The 11,396-nt window shown below is 41.5% G+C and overlaps 2 protein-coding genes across 3 annotated transcripts in view; one reads left to right on the top strand and one right to left on the bottom strand.

The window, feature by feature from the left end:
- LOC118328266 (cell division cycle-associated protein 7-like) overlaps nucleotides 1-3,434 on the top strand; it is a 5,359-nt gene extending 1,925 nt beyond the window's left edge. For both annotated transcript variants that reach the window (XM_035661911.1, XM_035661910.1), the window contains exons 3-9: nucleotides 143-517; nucleotides 1,042-1,137; nucleotides 1,366-1,518; nucleotides 1,604-1,747; nucleotides 2,020-2,169; nucleotides 2,927-3,063; nucleotides 3,258-3,434. In XM_035661911.1, coding sequence (XP_035517804.1) covers nucleotides 143-517; nucleotides 1,042-1,137; nucleotides 1,366-1,518; nucleotides 1,604-1,747; nucleotides 2,020-2,169; nucleotides 2,927-3,063; nucleotides 3,258-3,303 — 1,101 coding nt within the window. In that variant the 3' untranslated portion in view covers nucleotides 3,304-3,434. The remainder of the gene's footprint in view (nucleotides 1-142; nucleotides 518-1,041; nucleotides 1,138-1,365; nucleotides 1,519-1,603; nucleotides 1,748-2,019; nucleotides 2,170-2,926; nucleotides 3,064-3,257) is intronic.
- Nucleotides 3,435-3,470: 36 nt separating this feature from the next.
- Nucleotides 3,471-11,396, bottom strand: part of sp1 (sp1 transcription factor) — an 8,450-nt gene continuing 524 nt past the window's right edge. Inside the window, exons 2-6 of the mRNA XM_035661906.1 lie at nucleotides 10,955-11,028; nucleotides 8,534-9,950; nucleotides 6,906-7,047; nucleotides 6,112-6,302; nucleotides 3,471-5,461 (exon numbers count right to left, since the gene is read on the bottom strand). Coding sequence (XP_035517799.1) covers nucleotides 5,154-5,461; nucleotides 6,112-6,302; nucleotides 6,906-7,047; nucleotides 8,534-9,950; nucleotides 10,955-11,028 — 2,132 coding nt within the window. The 3' untranslated portion in view covers nucleotides 3,471-5,153. The remainder of the gene's footprint in view (nucleotides 5,462-6,111; nucleotides 6,303-6,905; nucleotides 7,048-8,533; nucleotides 9,951-10,954; nucleotides 11,029-11,396) is intronic.

The raw sequence follows: 11,396 nt of genomic DNA on the forward strand, positions 1-11,396 counted from the left end.
TGATTCGCTATTATTACGTGAATGATAATTTTTGCATCACAAATTTATTTTTCACTGAAAATCAAGTCAAGTTTTGATAACTGATACATTTTACTGTGAAAACTACAGTGTAAGAGAAATCACCTCTATTTGTGTCCATCAGAATTCAAATTTGGAAGATGAAGATGAAGCCAAGCCTGAGATTTCCCCCAAAGAGCAGAAAGCCACATCAAAACCATCTTCTGGTGCCCACACCTTCAGACTGAGGGTGGCTCTCCGCTCCGCTGTCTCTACCCAGAAGTCCACTGATGATGAGGAGGAGGCAGAGGAGGAAGAACAGAAGACAAAAAAGAGAAGGGTTGAGAAGGCAGGAAAGACCAGTCAGGCAAAGAGGATGAGGCGTGTTAAATTTGAAGATGAAGAGACCGCAGTGGCCCCTCCGACTCCTTCTGAGGAGCATGGATCCGATTCAGCAGATGATGCAGCTGTTTCTTTCTTGGCCAAGAGGCAACAGAACATCAAGGCCAACAAAGCAATGGTACACTAGAGACACAAGACCATTTACAGTACTGACAGACTGATGCAACGAACTGTGTGGCCCCAAACTAGTGCTGAAGAATACCCAGGGTTCCCAACCAAATTTAAGTTCAGAATCACTGTAAATTCATTGCATGTAACCCCACAGATAGAACTTTTAATATCTATTGCAGATCTTATTATCTCCTATAGATCTATTATATTTATAATCCATTTTGCTTACAGGCTGTTGTCAGAGGTGTGAACGGCAATATGCAAAACATTCTGCTCAGAAATGACTTATTATTGTCATTTTTTCAACAACGTACCTGATTTTTTTGCTTTCAAAAGTTTATGTTGACGCCTAGTACCTAAACTGTGCAGGTTCAGGGCTGTTGACATTGAAAGGTTAAGTAAATTGTAATATTGGTTTTAATGCAGAAATACTTCTAGTCTCAAGTGCTGACAGATTTGCCCGGCTAGAATGACTCAGGATGTTTACCCTCAAACCTCTAATCCTCTTTAATCCTCATTGTTTTCTAACAGTTGGCTCAGCTGATGGCAGACCTGCAGAAGATGCCGGGAGGTGCAGGCTTTCTGAAAAAACAAGAAGGCAAACAGAAGAAAAAAGAGAGAAGTTCTGTGAGTAGAAGATGATGTAAAATCCCACACACCAGTGAGTTTTGTCCCAAGGGCAATTGTTAATACTTCACACGAGGGATGGTGGAAAGAAATTTAGATCCCCAGATTTGACTGTAAGTCTAAAGTAAGCAGAAGGGGAATCAGCGTATTCAGTTAACAAGGTGGTAGTAGAGCTCTGAACAAATAAACCGATGTAATGAGGTGATTTTTATCCACCATCACCTGCAGCGTCCACCACGCTCTGGTGCAGCTGGAGGAGAGTCCAGGAAGAACCCAGAGCGTGGGACTCGCAGACAGACCCGCTCTATGGTGGGAAGTGAGGATCCTAAAACCCCTAAGGAGGAAGAACTGGAGCTCAGCTTGGAGGAGGAGCTGCTGGAGGTCAGCTCTGTCATTTATAAATGACCAGTGGGAAATGTTATTATTTTTTCATTATTTTTTCATTATTTTCATCTTTGTGTTCCAGGTACGCCGAGCCCCACAGCGCAGAGGCGCCCCACGTCCGAATCAGTGCAAACCCCATATGATCCGTCCTGTGGAGGACATCACAGAGGATGAGATTCAGCTGGTCGCAGACAACATGACTGAAAAAGTCTACAACAGAGTCACAGTGAGTTCTCAGCCGGACTGTACCTGTAGTTCTTCTCCAGTGAGATATATGGACATGATAGATTAGACTGAAACATTTGTACCAATATCAGCTTAGTTTGTAGGCAAATCTGTTAGCTGTGGCAACTTTGGTTCAGAGATGTGATATCTTGTGAAAAACTGATCATCAGGTCACTGCCAGGTGCCGAACTCTCCATTACTGAAGCCTAAAAACTGTTTTCAATCTCTATAAAACTATATCTCTGTTGTTGAGGTTTCTCTGTGTATTTCCAGGGCTCCACATGTCATCAGTGCCGTCAGAAAACTGTCGACACTAAGACGTGCTGCCGCAGTGAGGACTGTCGGGGGATTCAGGGTCAGTTCTGTGGGCCGTGCCTGAGGAACAGATATGGAGAGGATGTCAAGAAGGCGCTGCTTGATCCGGTCAGACGGCTGATACACCAACATACACTCTGCACCTGTGTAGATGTACAAAAGATTAATTTCACACATATTTTTTCAGTATTATCTGTCAGTGAGTGTTCAGGCTTCCAGGGATGGATGGATGGATTTAAGGGCAGGGTTTAATCTGGCTTTTATCAGTCCCTTGTGCGTAGCTTTAAAATCCAAGTCCAAGGCTGCAGCAAACGTTCTGTTTTCTTGCACATTGAAATTTGACTTTGAAGGTCGGCTCTAATGGATCTTGTGACTTAATGTATTCACATCAGTAGATGCATAACTGTTTGTGCTTTTCATCTAAATCTTCATCTTTTGCTGGTTGCATGAGCGACACCACTTAACTCAGCTCACACTTTATCACAAGAGAACAATGTGACCCTGACAACTTCTTGTGGCAGTTTTGTCTTTATCATTTTCCTGTTTGTCTTCACCTGTTCTATCAAATAAAGGCATTAAAAGCCCCTCAAAACACAAGATAAAATAATTCATGTAGTATAGCAACTCTTCATTATGTGACAAGACAAAAACTGAATAATTACTCAAGTACTTGTTGTACAGAGGCTTTGCTCCTTTTATTTGTGCTGTTCATTATTTGCACTTTTGGTTTAAGCAGCCCTGCAGGTAAAAGTAGTTGCACTTCTACTATGAAGTTAAATACTGTTTGTTTTTTTAATTCATTTGCATGTGAACTTTGTCTGACACCAGTAAGTTTAGTGTTTTAACCATTTGGTGATCTCTTCAGGAGTGGAAGTGCCCTCCCTGTCGTGGCATTTGCAACTGCAGCTTCTGCCGCCAGCGTGATGGTCGCTGCCCCACTGGCATCCTGTTCCCCCTGGCTCAATACCACGGCTTCTCTGACGTCCACTCCTACCTCAGCAGGTGGGGAACAACGCATACGATTTTTCCAACAATGTGGCCCCAGGTGGGGTGCTTGCAGAAAGACGGGCAACACAAGTTGTTCAGTCCGAGGGTTGTCATATCAGAAACCTGGTTATTATGCTGCGTATCCTAATGAGTGACACTAAGTGTTGGAACTGACAAACATGTACAATGTATTATTTCTCTCCTTACAGCCTGCGTAACAAACTGAAGAGTGAGGACAACGATGTAGAGATGTGATATCAACGCTAGGGGGAGCAATTGTTCAAACTGTTTTGTTTTCTGTGTTTTGGGTTGGTTTTATTCACAGTAAAAACATACACAGCCTGTGATCTTTAATGAATAAAGGATTTTTTTAAGTTGGTCTGTAATATTGTTTGAGATGTTTGCAAAGAAACCAGACATGGTATATTTATAATTTTAATCCAGCTGTTGGCATTTGCAGTAGTTGTATACACACAATATGAAATCCCTTATTTAAAATGGGGCAAAAAAATAAGAGCACTTGTTGTCCAATGAACTTAGTCTATAGAGTTTCAAAAGAGCGCTTTTAAACATACATTTTCTGACATACAAGTTACAATTATCTTTCTCAAATAAAGCAGAAATCTGAAGCAAAGAAAATTTCAGAAAAACTTTGACCCTTAATATTTTGCAACTTATTTATTTGGACAACAAAGGGATGTGTGTCCGAGGTTTGCCTTAAGCTGGATCTTTTCCAGTTAGAATTTTAACATATGTATTACAAGAGTAAAAATTATTAGAAAGTTCATGGACCAAAGAAAGATTTCCTAGTTTTGCTTATAAAATGAGTATGAACCTTTGGTTTTGAGCTTACATATTTATGCTGTCTGGACATTATTACAAAACACTTTACTCTGACCAGATATGACTAAAGAAACACCTTTCCACAGACTGAAAACAAACTTGATGGAACTGCAAGGCAAAGTTGATAAGTATACCACAGAAGAAACATACTGGGAAGATCTGGACAGTATAGAATACATTATTCTATGACCAAAAGGCTCGTAAGTTTACACATTTAATCTACATATATATATATAAAAGTAATAACATAAGATTAAGATTGATTGTGCATGAGAGGTTCATACAACTGAAAGGCAATCTCTTGCAAACGTGTAAGATAATCCTGCCTAAGATTTCTTTAGCCTTTACATAACCAAAATTATATATACAAAAAAAAAAAAAATCAAAATGTTTTTGCTATGATAAACATATCAAAGCATGATGGCTTGAATGTGTGTACCTACATAAGAGGTTAAAGAGTTATTCTCAGGATTTCAGTGCCCTGACACACCTACATCCTCACACTGATTAGTGCTTTTGGCTCTGACCTGGTTGTGACCTCATGTATTCCAGACGGTCCACCCTAAAACGCTTTACTATTATTCCTATGACACTGGGATAGTTAGGCTGGGAACATGTTAGGTTCTCGCAAAACTGCAACCGCAGAAATGTGAGAACCAAATATTTGCTGCTCAAGATTATAATTTCAGTTTTAGGGATGAATTTATTATTATGGGCCAATATGGGCCAGTTAGCCTGAGGGGCCTGATACAGCAGCCCAGTATGAGAGGACACGAGACACCTGCAGTGAAGAGGGACAAAAGCGAAGTTCACAGCCTTGGAAACGAGGGAGAGACTGACTTAGTGTCATCTCTTTACTAAAGGAGCATGTAGAGATCACCTTCCACCAATTCTACATAAAGTGTGCTGGTCTGTGTGTTCTATTGCAATCTCACTATCAAGTAAGATCGGCCCTCGTGTGGGACAAATGTTAGTGTAGTGCCATTTCCATTCAGGGGAAATAAGATTTCATGATGATTTCTCTAGTCTAACATTTTAATCCAACTCTGACCCTTAAATCCCACAGGTATTTAAATACAAGATGGAAATCCACATTCCTGCCTCAGTTCTCAAATTCAATAGTCTGTTGCGTTGCATCTGTGACAACCTCTCCTGTCTGAAGCCTTTGAGAGGTTCTGTGTTTGCAGTCAGACGTGCCCTTTTTAACCCCAAATGTCCGAATGCAACATCCACCACGGTGTCTTCCTGCTTCTCCACTGTCCTTAGTAGTTGTTGCCGTTAATTTGGTGAAGGTCCACCTGCATCATGTTGATCCCGCTGCTGGCTAATCGAGCTATGCTCTCTGCAGATAAGGTTTCCATGGTGACGATGGTGTGCTGGTCACTGACTGACACTGCTCCTGGTTCGACTTTTGTTACTGCTGCAGGGGAAGCAGCGTCAGTCGAGCCTGTGGTGCTGCCGGTGTTGGTGGCTACTACTTTCTTGTTCAGATGGGTTTTGATGTGCTTGGAGAGGTGATCGCTGCGCATGAAGCGTTTGGGACACTCTGGGCAAACAAACCTTTTTTCACCTGAATATAGAAGGGGAAAAAGAAATCAATACAAAAATAGCTGCAGCTGGTATGACCAGTTATGAAGAGTAATGTAAGAATAACAACACATTTTTTTAAAATATATTTTGGGGTAAAGGATATGCAACATACTAAGGTAATTATGTTATAATTATGTTAGTTATCAATAATATGTCAATTATTATCTAGATTATTCATTTGACCCATAAAATGTAAGGAAATACTACAAGAAAGCACAATTTCTCAAAGCCCCAAATTGTTAGATTTGCCCAAAAGAGGTTTCCTTTAATATTGTAGAAGACAAAAACAAAGCATCAGAGAATCAGATATTCATATTTGAGACTCTGGAACCAGTAAAATGAAATTTGTGATTTAAAAATCAGACCTAAACAATAAATCAGTTATCAGTAGTTTCTAATTTTCTGTCGATCAAATTGTTTACTTGTTTCAGCTTTAATTAATCCTGTTGCAAAAAATTGATTCCTTTGAAAGCTACGTTGCCAAGAAACAGATGTTTACGGATGCACATAGGCTTGTTCTTTACTATTCTTACATCAAGGACCACAAAGAAGTCTCCAGACTTAATTGTCATCTTTGATGTTTTGTCAATGTCAATTGTGAAATAAACTAAAATAAATCCTCAATGTCACCTGTGTGCGTCCTCTTATGGCGCTGAAGCTCGTCTGAACGGGTAAATCGTTTGCCACAGAAAGACCAGCCGCAGACGAAGGGTCGTTCTCCTGTATGCCAGCGAAGGTGGGCCCTCAGGTGGGATGTCTTGCCGTAGATCTTCCCACAGCCAGAGATGTGACATATGTGCTGCTTCTTTTTAGTTGGATCACTGCTCAATTAAAACAAACAGACAAAAAAAGAGTTAGACCATTACTGGGTTCTCTGTGAGGAGACCACATAAAATCAGCTGAAATGGGAAATGCGGTTTCTATGTGACACTATAATATAGTTCGTTACAACTTGACTTATTTTTGCTCTCATTAACGGTTCTAATAAATTGTAGTTTTCCCTTTAAGTATTAACAATCAGTTTATTATTACTCATCTTACACACTGACATCTAACAATGAGTTAGAAATAATTAAATAGGTAATTTCTGAAAACACATCTATCTTTACAAAGTATTTCATCATTAGTTTATATTATTATATTTAAAAAGTTTATTATTGACGTCATAATCAAAGGTGGTGTTGCACGGGACATTTTAGTAAGAGTTGTTTCTAATGTTTTGTTTGCAGTCCAGTACAACACATGACTATAACTATGACCCTCAGTGTTAAAACATATAATTCAATTAATACCTTTTGACGATGTCAACAAAAACTTGCCGGCTTAACTTGACTTATAAGTGTCATAAAACTATAGTATTTATGCCGGAGCAGTTGTATTGGATTGCATTAGAGTGTGATTGCAGGTGTGTATCAGTGACATACCGTCCTTCTCCATCCTTGCAGAAGGGGCAGGTACATGCTTCCCTGCGGTTGCGACGTCCTTGAGGTGGTGGGCTTATATCCTCATCATCCATAGCTGTGCTATCATCCAAACTTTCTCCACCTGTCTGTAAGTTCTGCTCTCCTGTTGTGATGGAATAGAAAAAACCTAAGTGTGAGATAAATTATCCGATAGCTTGAGATCTTTTTTGGTTAATAAGATTTCATTAATCCGATTCACAACACATTAAAAGGATTTAATTTAAAGTTTTTCTGCAATCTTTCCTGTACGTGGTAAAATGTCAAACACTCAGATGCTACAGGGACCCTTAGTTACCAATTTAAGAAAGAAAAAAGTAAACCAGTTATATGTATGTATGAAGGTGTACTAGCTTGAACTGTATGTTACCTGTATCTTTAGGATCTAGGTCACTTCTGATCTACTGCAAGTCATTTTCAGTGACATAAAGAGTCATAAAGAGAAGAGTCATAAAGAGAATTTCACCAGTTACTTCTGATGTTTCCTCATTTAAGAGCATTACAATAGCTTGATTCAACATTGCTTAATAAGTGAATAACAATACTAAACCCAGGGGGTTCAGAGAAGTACTATTTGAATATGAGTAATACTGTAAGTTACATTGGTATATACAGTCGAATGCCAGATAGCCTTAGCCCTCCAAGCTTTAAGCTCTAGGCTTAAGTAAATGTTAGTGTAATGTGAGCACTGACACTGGTGTGTAGAAAAGCCTGCCATTCAGTACTGCTGGAGTCCAAACAAAGCCTGTTACATACTAGCTGATGGGAAGCACATGACTTCATAATAAGGATAACAGAGCAAATGACATGCACTAACAACAGGCCCCATTATCCATAACAAACGGAAGTATTTGATCAAATGTAGACTAGCAAGCATATACACTTGCTTGAACAGAAGTGAAGAAGGGCTTATGATAAAAGGTTGCTATAAGATGGGAGGGGTCAAGTTACACCCCCACTGTGACACAGAAGTTGTGGCCACCTACAACTACAGTACTGTAATCATGATATGAAGAAAGTGTCACTAAGAAAAGAGAAAGGAACATTTGAACACAAACACATTCAGAGTATGGAGTAACACTGGACCAGCAGAACTGGTTAAACTAGTATACGGTAGTGCACCTGACACACAAAGCGGAAAGGAGATTCAATCCAGAGATACAACATACTACAGTGCAAACACCTTGAAACTAGGAAACTAATTGTCTACCAGACTACTTAACATTATTTACTCAGCTTAACTGCCAGCTACTGCCGAGCAATGACTTTAAAAGTTGGACCTTAGTTGTTGGTCGCCTATCTTGCCTAAGATAACTAAACACAATCAACGATTCATTTCAGCCTCTGTTATTCTGATCATGTCTGAAAAGTAATGACTACAAATGACAAAGTCAAATAACATCAAAACCAATTCAGTTAAGAAATATGGATAGCCCTGCCTGAGGATTACATCATTTAGTACCATAGTCCTTTTTCACACAAGGGCCGCAGTCTTTGAAACACAACAGTTGTTGACTTAATATACTGTATGTTAATATGGCTCACTTTAAAATATTATGCAAACATTTGTTGAAAGTGGGTGAGTGACTGACCTCCTGTACTGGCAATGGTGATGGGAACAGTCTGCAGCTGGTGCATCTGCAGCCCAGAGCTTCCAAGTGTGTTGAGATTTATGGTCTGGATGCCTGGGATCTGCACTGTGTTGACGGATACTCCTGCAGCTGCAGCACCTCCCTGAGCCTGGCCAAGTTGGGGGAGAGACTGCATGGGGGCCAGCGTGATCTGTGGCCCTGTCGGACTCTGGATCTGAATGGTCTGCCAGCTCACCTGGCCATTGGGGCCTACAGTGCGCAGGAAGATGGGCCCTGTGTTTGGCATAATTTGAAGATTTTGAAGCCCTTCCTGGCTGAGTGTTGGAGCTGCAAATACCTGACCGCCAGCGGTCGTGACAGTACCGGCCTGGATAGTTTGGAGGGGTGCTCCACCTTGGATAACCTGCTGAGGCTGGATGAGGATCTGCTGTGGCTGCTGCCCGTCCCTGTTGTCTGGCTGTATCGGGACACCCAGAGAAGATGCTGTGTTATGCTGGAATGTCCCGGTCATCACTCCATTGCTGTTCTGCGTTTGGCTCATTCCATAAGAAGTGGAAGTCTGCGTGGTGACAGTGGACGTATTTGTCATGTAACCTGCCCCGCTGTTGGAGGACACTGGATGTTGTTGTTGTTGTTGCTGCTGCTGTACAAGTTGGCTCCCCCCTGCATCACCTCCACCCCCATCTCCCCCTGTACCACTTGTTCCAGTACTGACGGGTAACAAAGTGATGTTTCCATTTAGTGACACAGGCATATTTGCCAGGAACTGGGGCTGGTTTTGTAGCACACCACTGCCCAAACTTATATTTTGAATAGGGATGGCTCCCTGAAGGAGACTGGGCATCGTTATGATGTTTCCTGCTGCCCCAGCTCTGTTGGTTGCGGCTATGATCTGCTGGCCATTAGGAGAGGACACTATCTGAAACTGCTGCCCTTGTGCTGCAGCAGATACAGAATCCTGCTGAGCATGTGCCAACTGCAGTGGCTGGCCATCCACGGTCTGAAACTGGGGAATAACCTGGTACTGAATGTTGGGCATCATACCGGATATGGTGGTAAGGACCTGCTGACCCTGCATCGATGGAGCCTGAGCTACTACGTATTGCTGTGGCTGATGCTGCTGTCCCTGAGTGCTTGCAACAGCTACTGATTGTGACAGCACCTGTCTGCCCTTGCCTCCGTCACCTCCTGTCATCACCCCTGAGGAGTCGGTGGTGATGGTGTTAGTGCCTGAGGATGCTTGAATGCTGAGAGGGATAACCTGCCAGCCGTTGGCACTAGTGGTGAAAACACCCTGGTTTAAGTCCAGCTGTTGCTGCTGGTTTTGTTGGTCTGAAGGGGAATCGTTCTCTCCTGGGGTGTCAATTCGACTGCATGTTGCTGCCAACAAGGCAAGAGGAGATGGCTGCTGAGAGTCCTGGAAAGAGAACACAGAAAGGAAAAAATAAGGACTTTATATAGCAAAAAATACATCTCACTATCTAACCCACACGTTAATGCTGAAGGTGTGACAAAAAATATAATTGGCTGTACAAATGTCCACTCATATTTTCAGCAGTGTTACCAATGTAGTGATGCAATCCAACAATAATTTTGGTGGAGTAAAATGTAATCAAGGAGGGTAATTGTACAAGTGATAAAAAACAAAAACAATGGAAGCAATAGCCATAATTAAAAGCTGACCTGATGAAGATAAATAAGTGTTTGAGGATGCAAAACAATAAAAAAAAAAAAGGTGCTAAATCCAAGAGCCTGAACTAAAAAGGCCAAATTATGTTTTAAAAATAAACATTTTCCCTTTAAAAATTTAAATCCCTTTAATGGAGCTTTGAGTTAAATTAATAAATAAAAAAAACACACACACAAAAAACAAAAAAACAAAAGTGTGACTGGCTTTATACATGCTACACACTCCCAATACGCCATTTATAAAAGTAAAACCTATTTCCTTTGATCACACAAGTCTCTTCCCAGCACTTCCCAGAGAGTGGAGTGAACAGGGGGGAAGCAGGGTGGGAGAGTATGGGAGGGACCGCATTTTTTTCCAGTGCAGCGGCGGGCTCGGCTTCCCCTCCCCCCAAACCCACCCATCTCCCTCCCACACTTTATTTTGCCCTATAAACTGAGACACTCCTCTAGCCACCCCCTCCAAACCCAGCCAAATGGGCCGAGCGAAATGCACACGAAGTGCCGGGGTTTGACGGGAACACCCCGTGTGGGCGAAATTTACCTGCCCATTCCCCACCCCAGTGACATGTGCTCCGGAGAGAAAATCAACAACCCGCTTTAAGTCGCGACACAAATGAATAACAGAATCAAACAAACATAAAACACATAACAGGTCCAGTGGGTATGACTGGGGAGCACGGTTAATGTTTCAACAAGGCTGACACTCGTCGGATTTTTGGCCGGTGAACCTACTTGTGAGTTTGTGTTTCGCTTTTGACTGAAGCCTCCACCGCTCTCCGCAGCGGCCATTTCACCCTGCTGCTGATCTGCGGAAGAAAGAGTTTGTAAGATCACTTATCTTAAAAAAAACAAAACAAAAAACAAGTAGTTCAAACAGCCGAGCTGACGTTACGTCCAACAATTTGAAGGGGGGGGAGGAAGAAAAAAAAACAACACATAACGTTAATACGCATGGCTGACCTCACCTAAATAACTCCACTTTTTTTTTTTTTAAAGGATTTTTTTTGTTGTAGTTAACGTGAAGCAACGCAGACCAGAAAAGCAACGAAATCCAAGCTACAAGTGCTCGAAAGGGGGGCCAGCTAAGCTAAGCTAACGTGAACTCAAAGCACAACAAGTAATGTTAAGAAAAAAGTGCTAAGTCTTAACTAAAGAGACACACAGAGAGAGAGAG

Source organism: Morone saxatilis, unplaced genomic scaffold, assembly GCF_004916995.1.
Source record: "Morone saxatilis isolate NCDOM2014 unplaced genomic scaffold, NCSU_SB_2.0 Contig18, whole genome shotgun sequence".
In the NCBI taxonomy this organism is placed as follows: Eukaryota; Metazoa; Chordata; class Actinopteri; family Moronidae; genus Morone; species Morone saxatilis.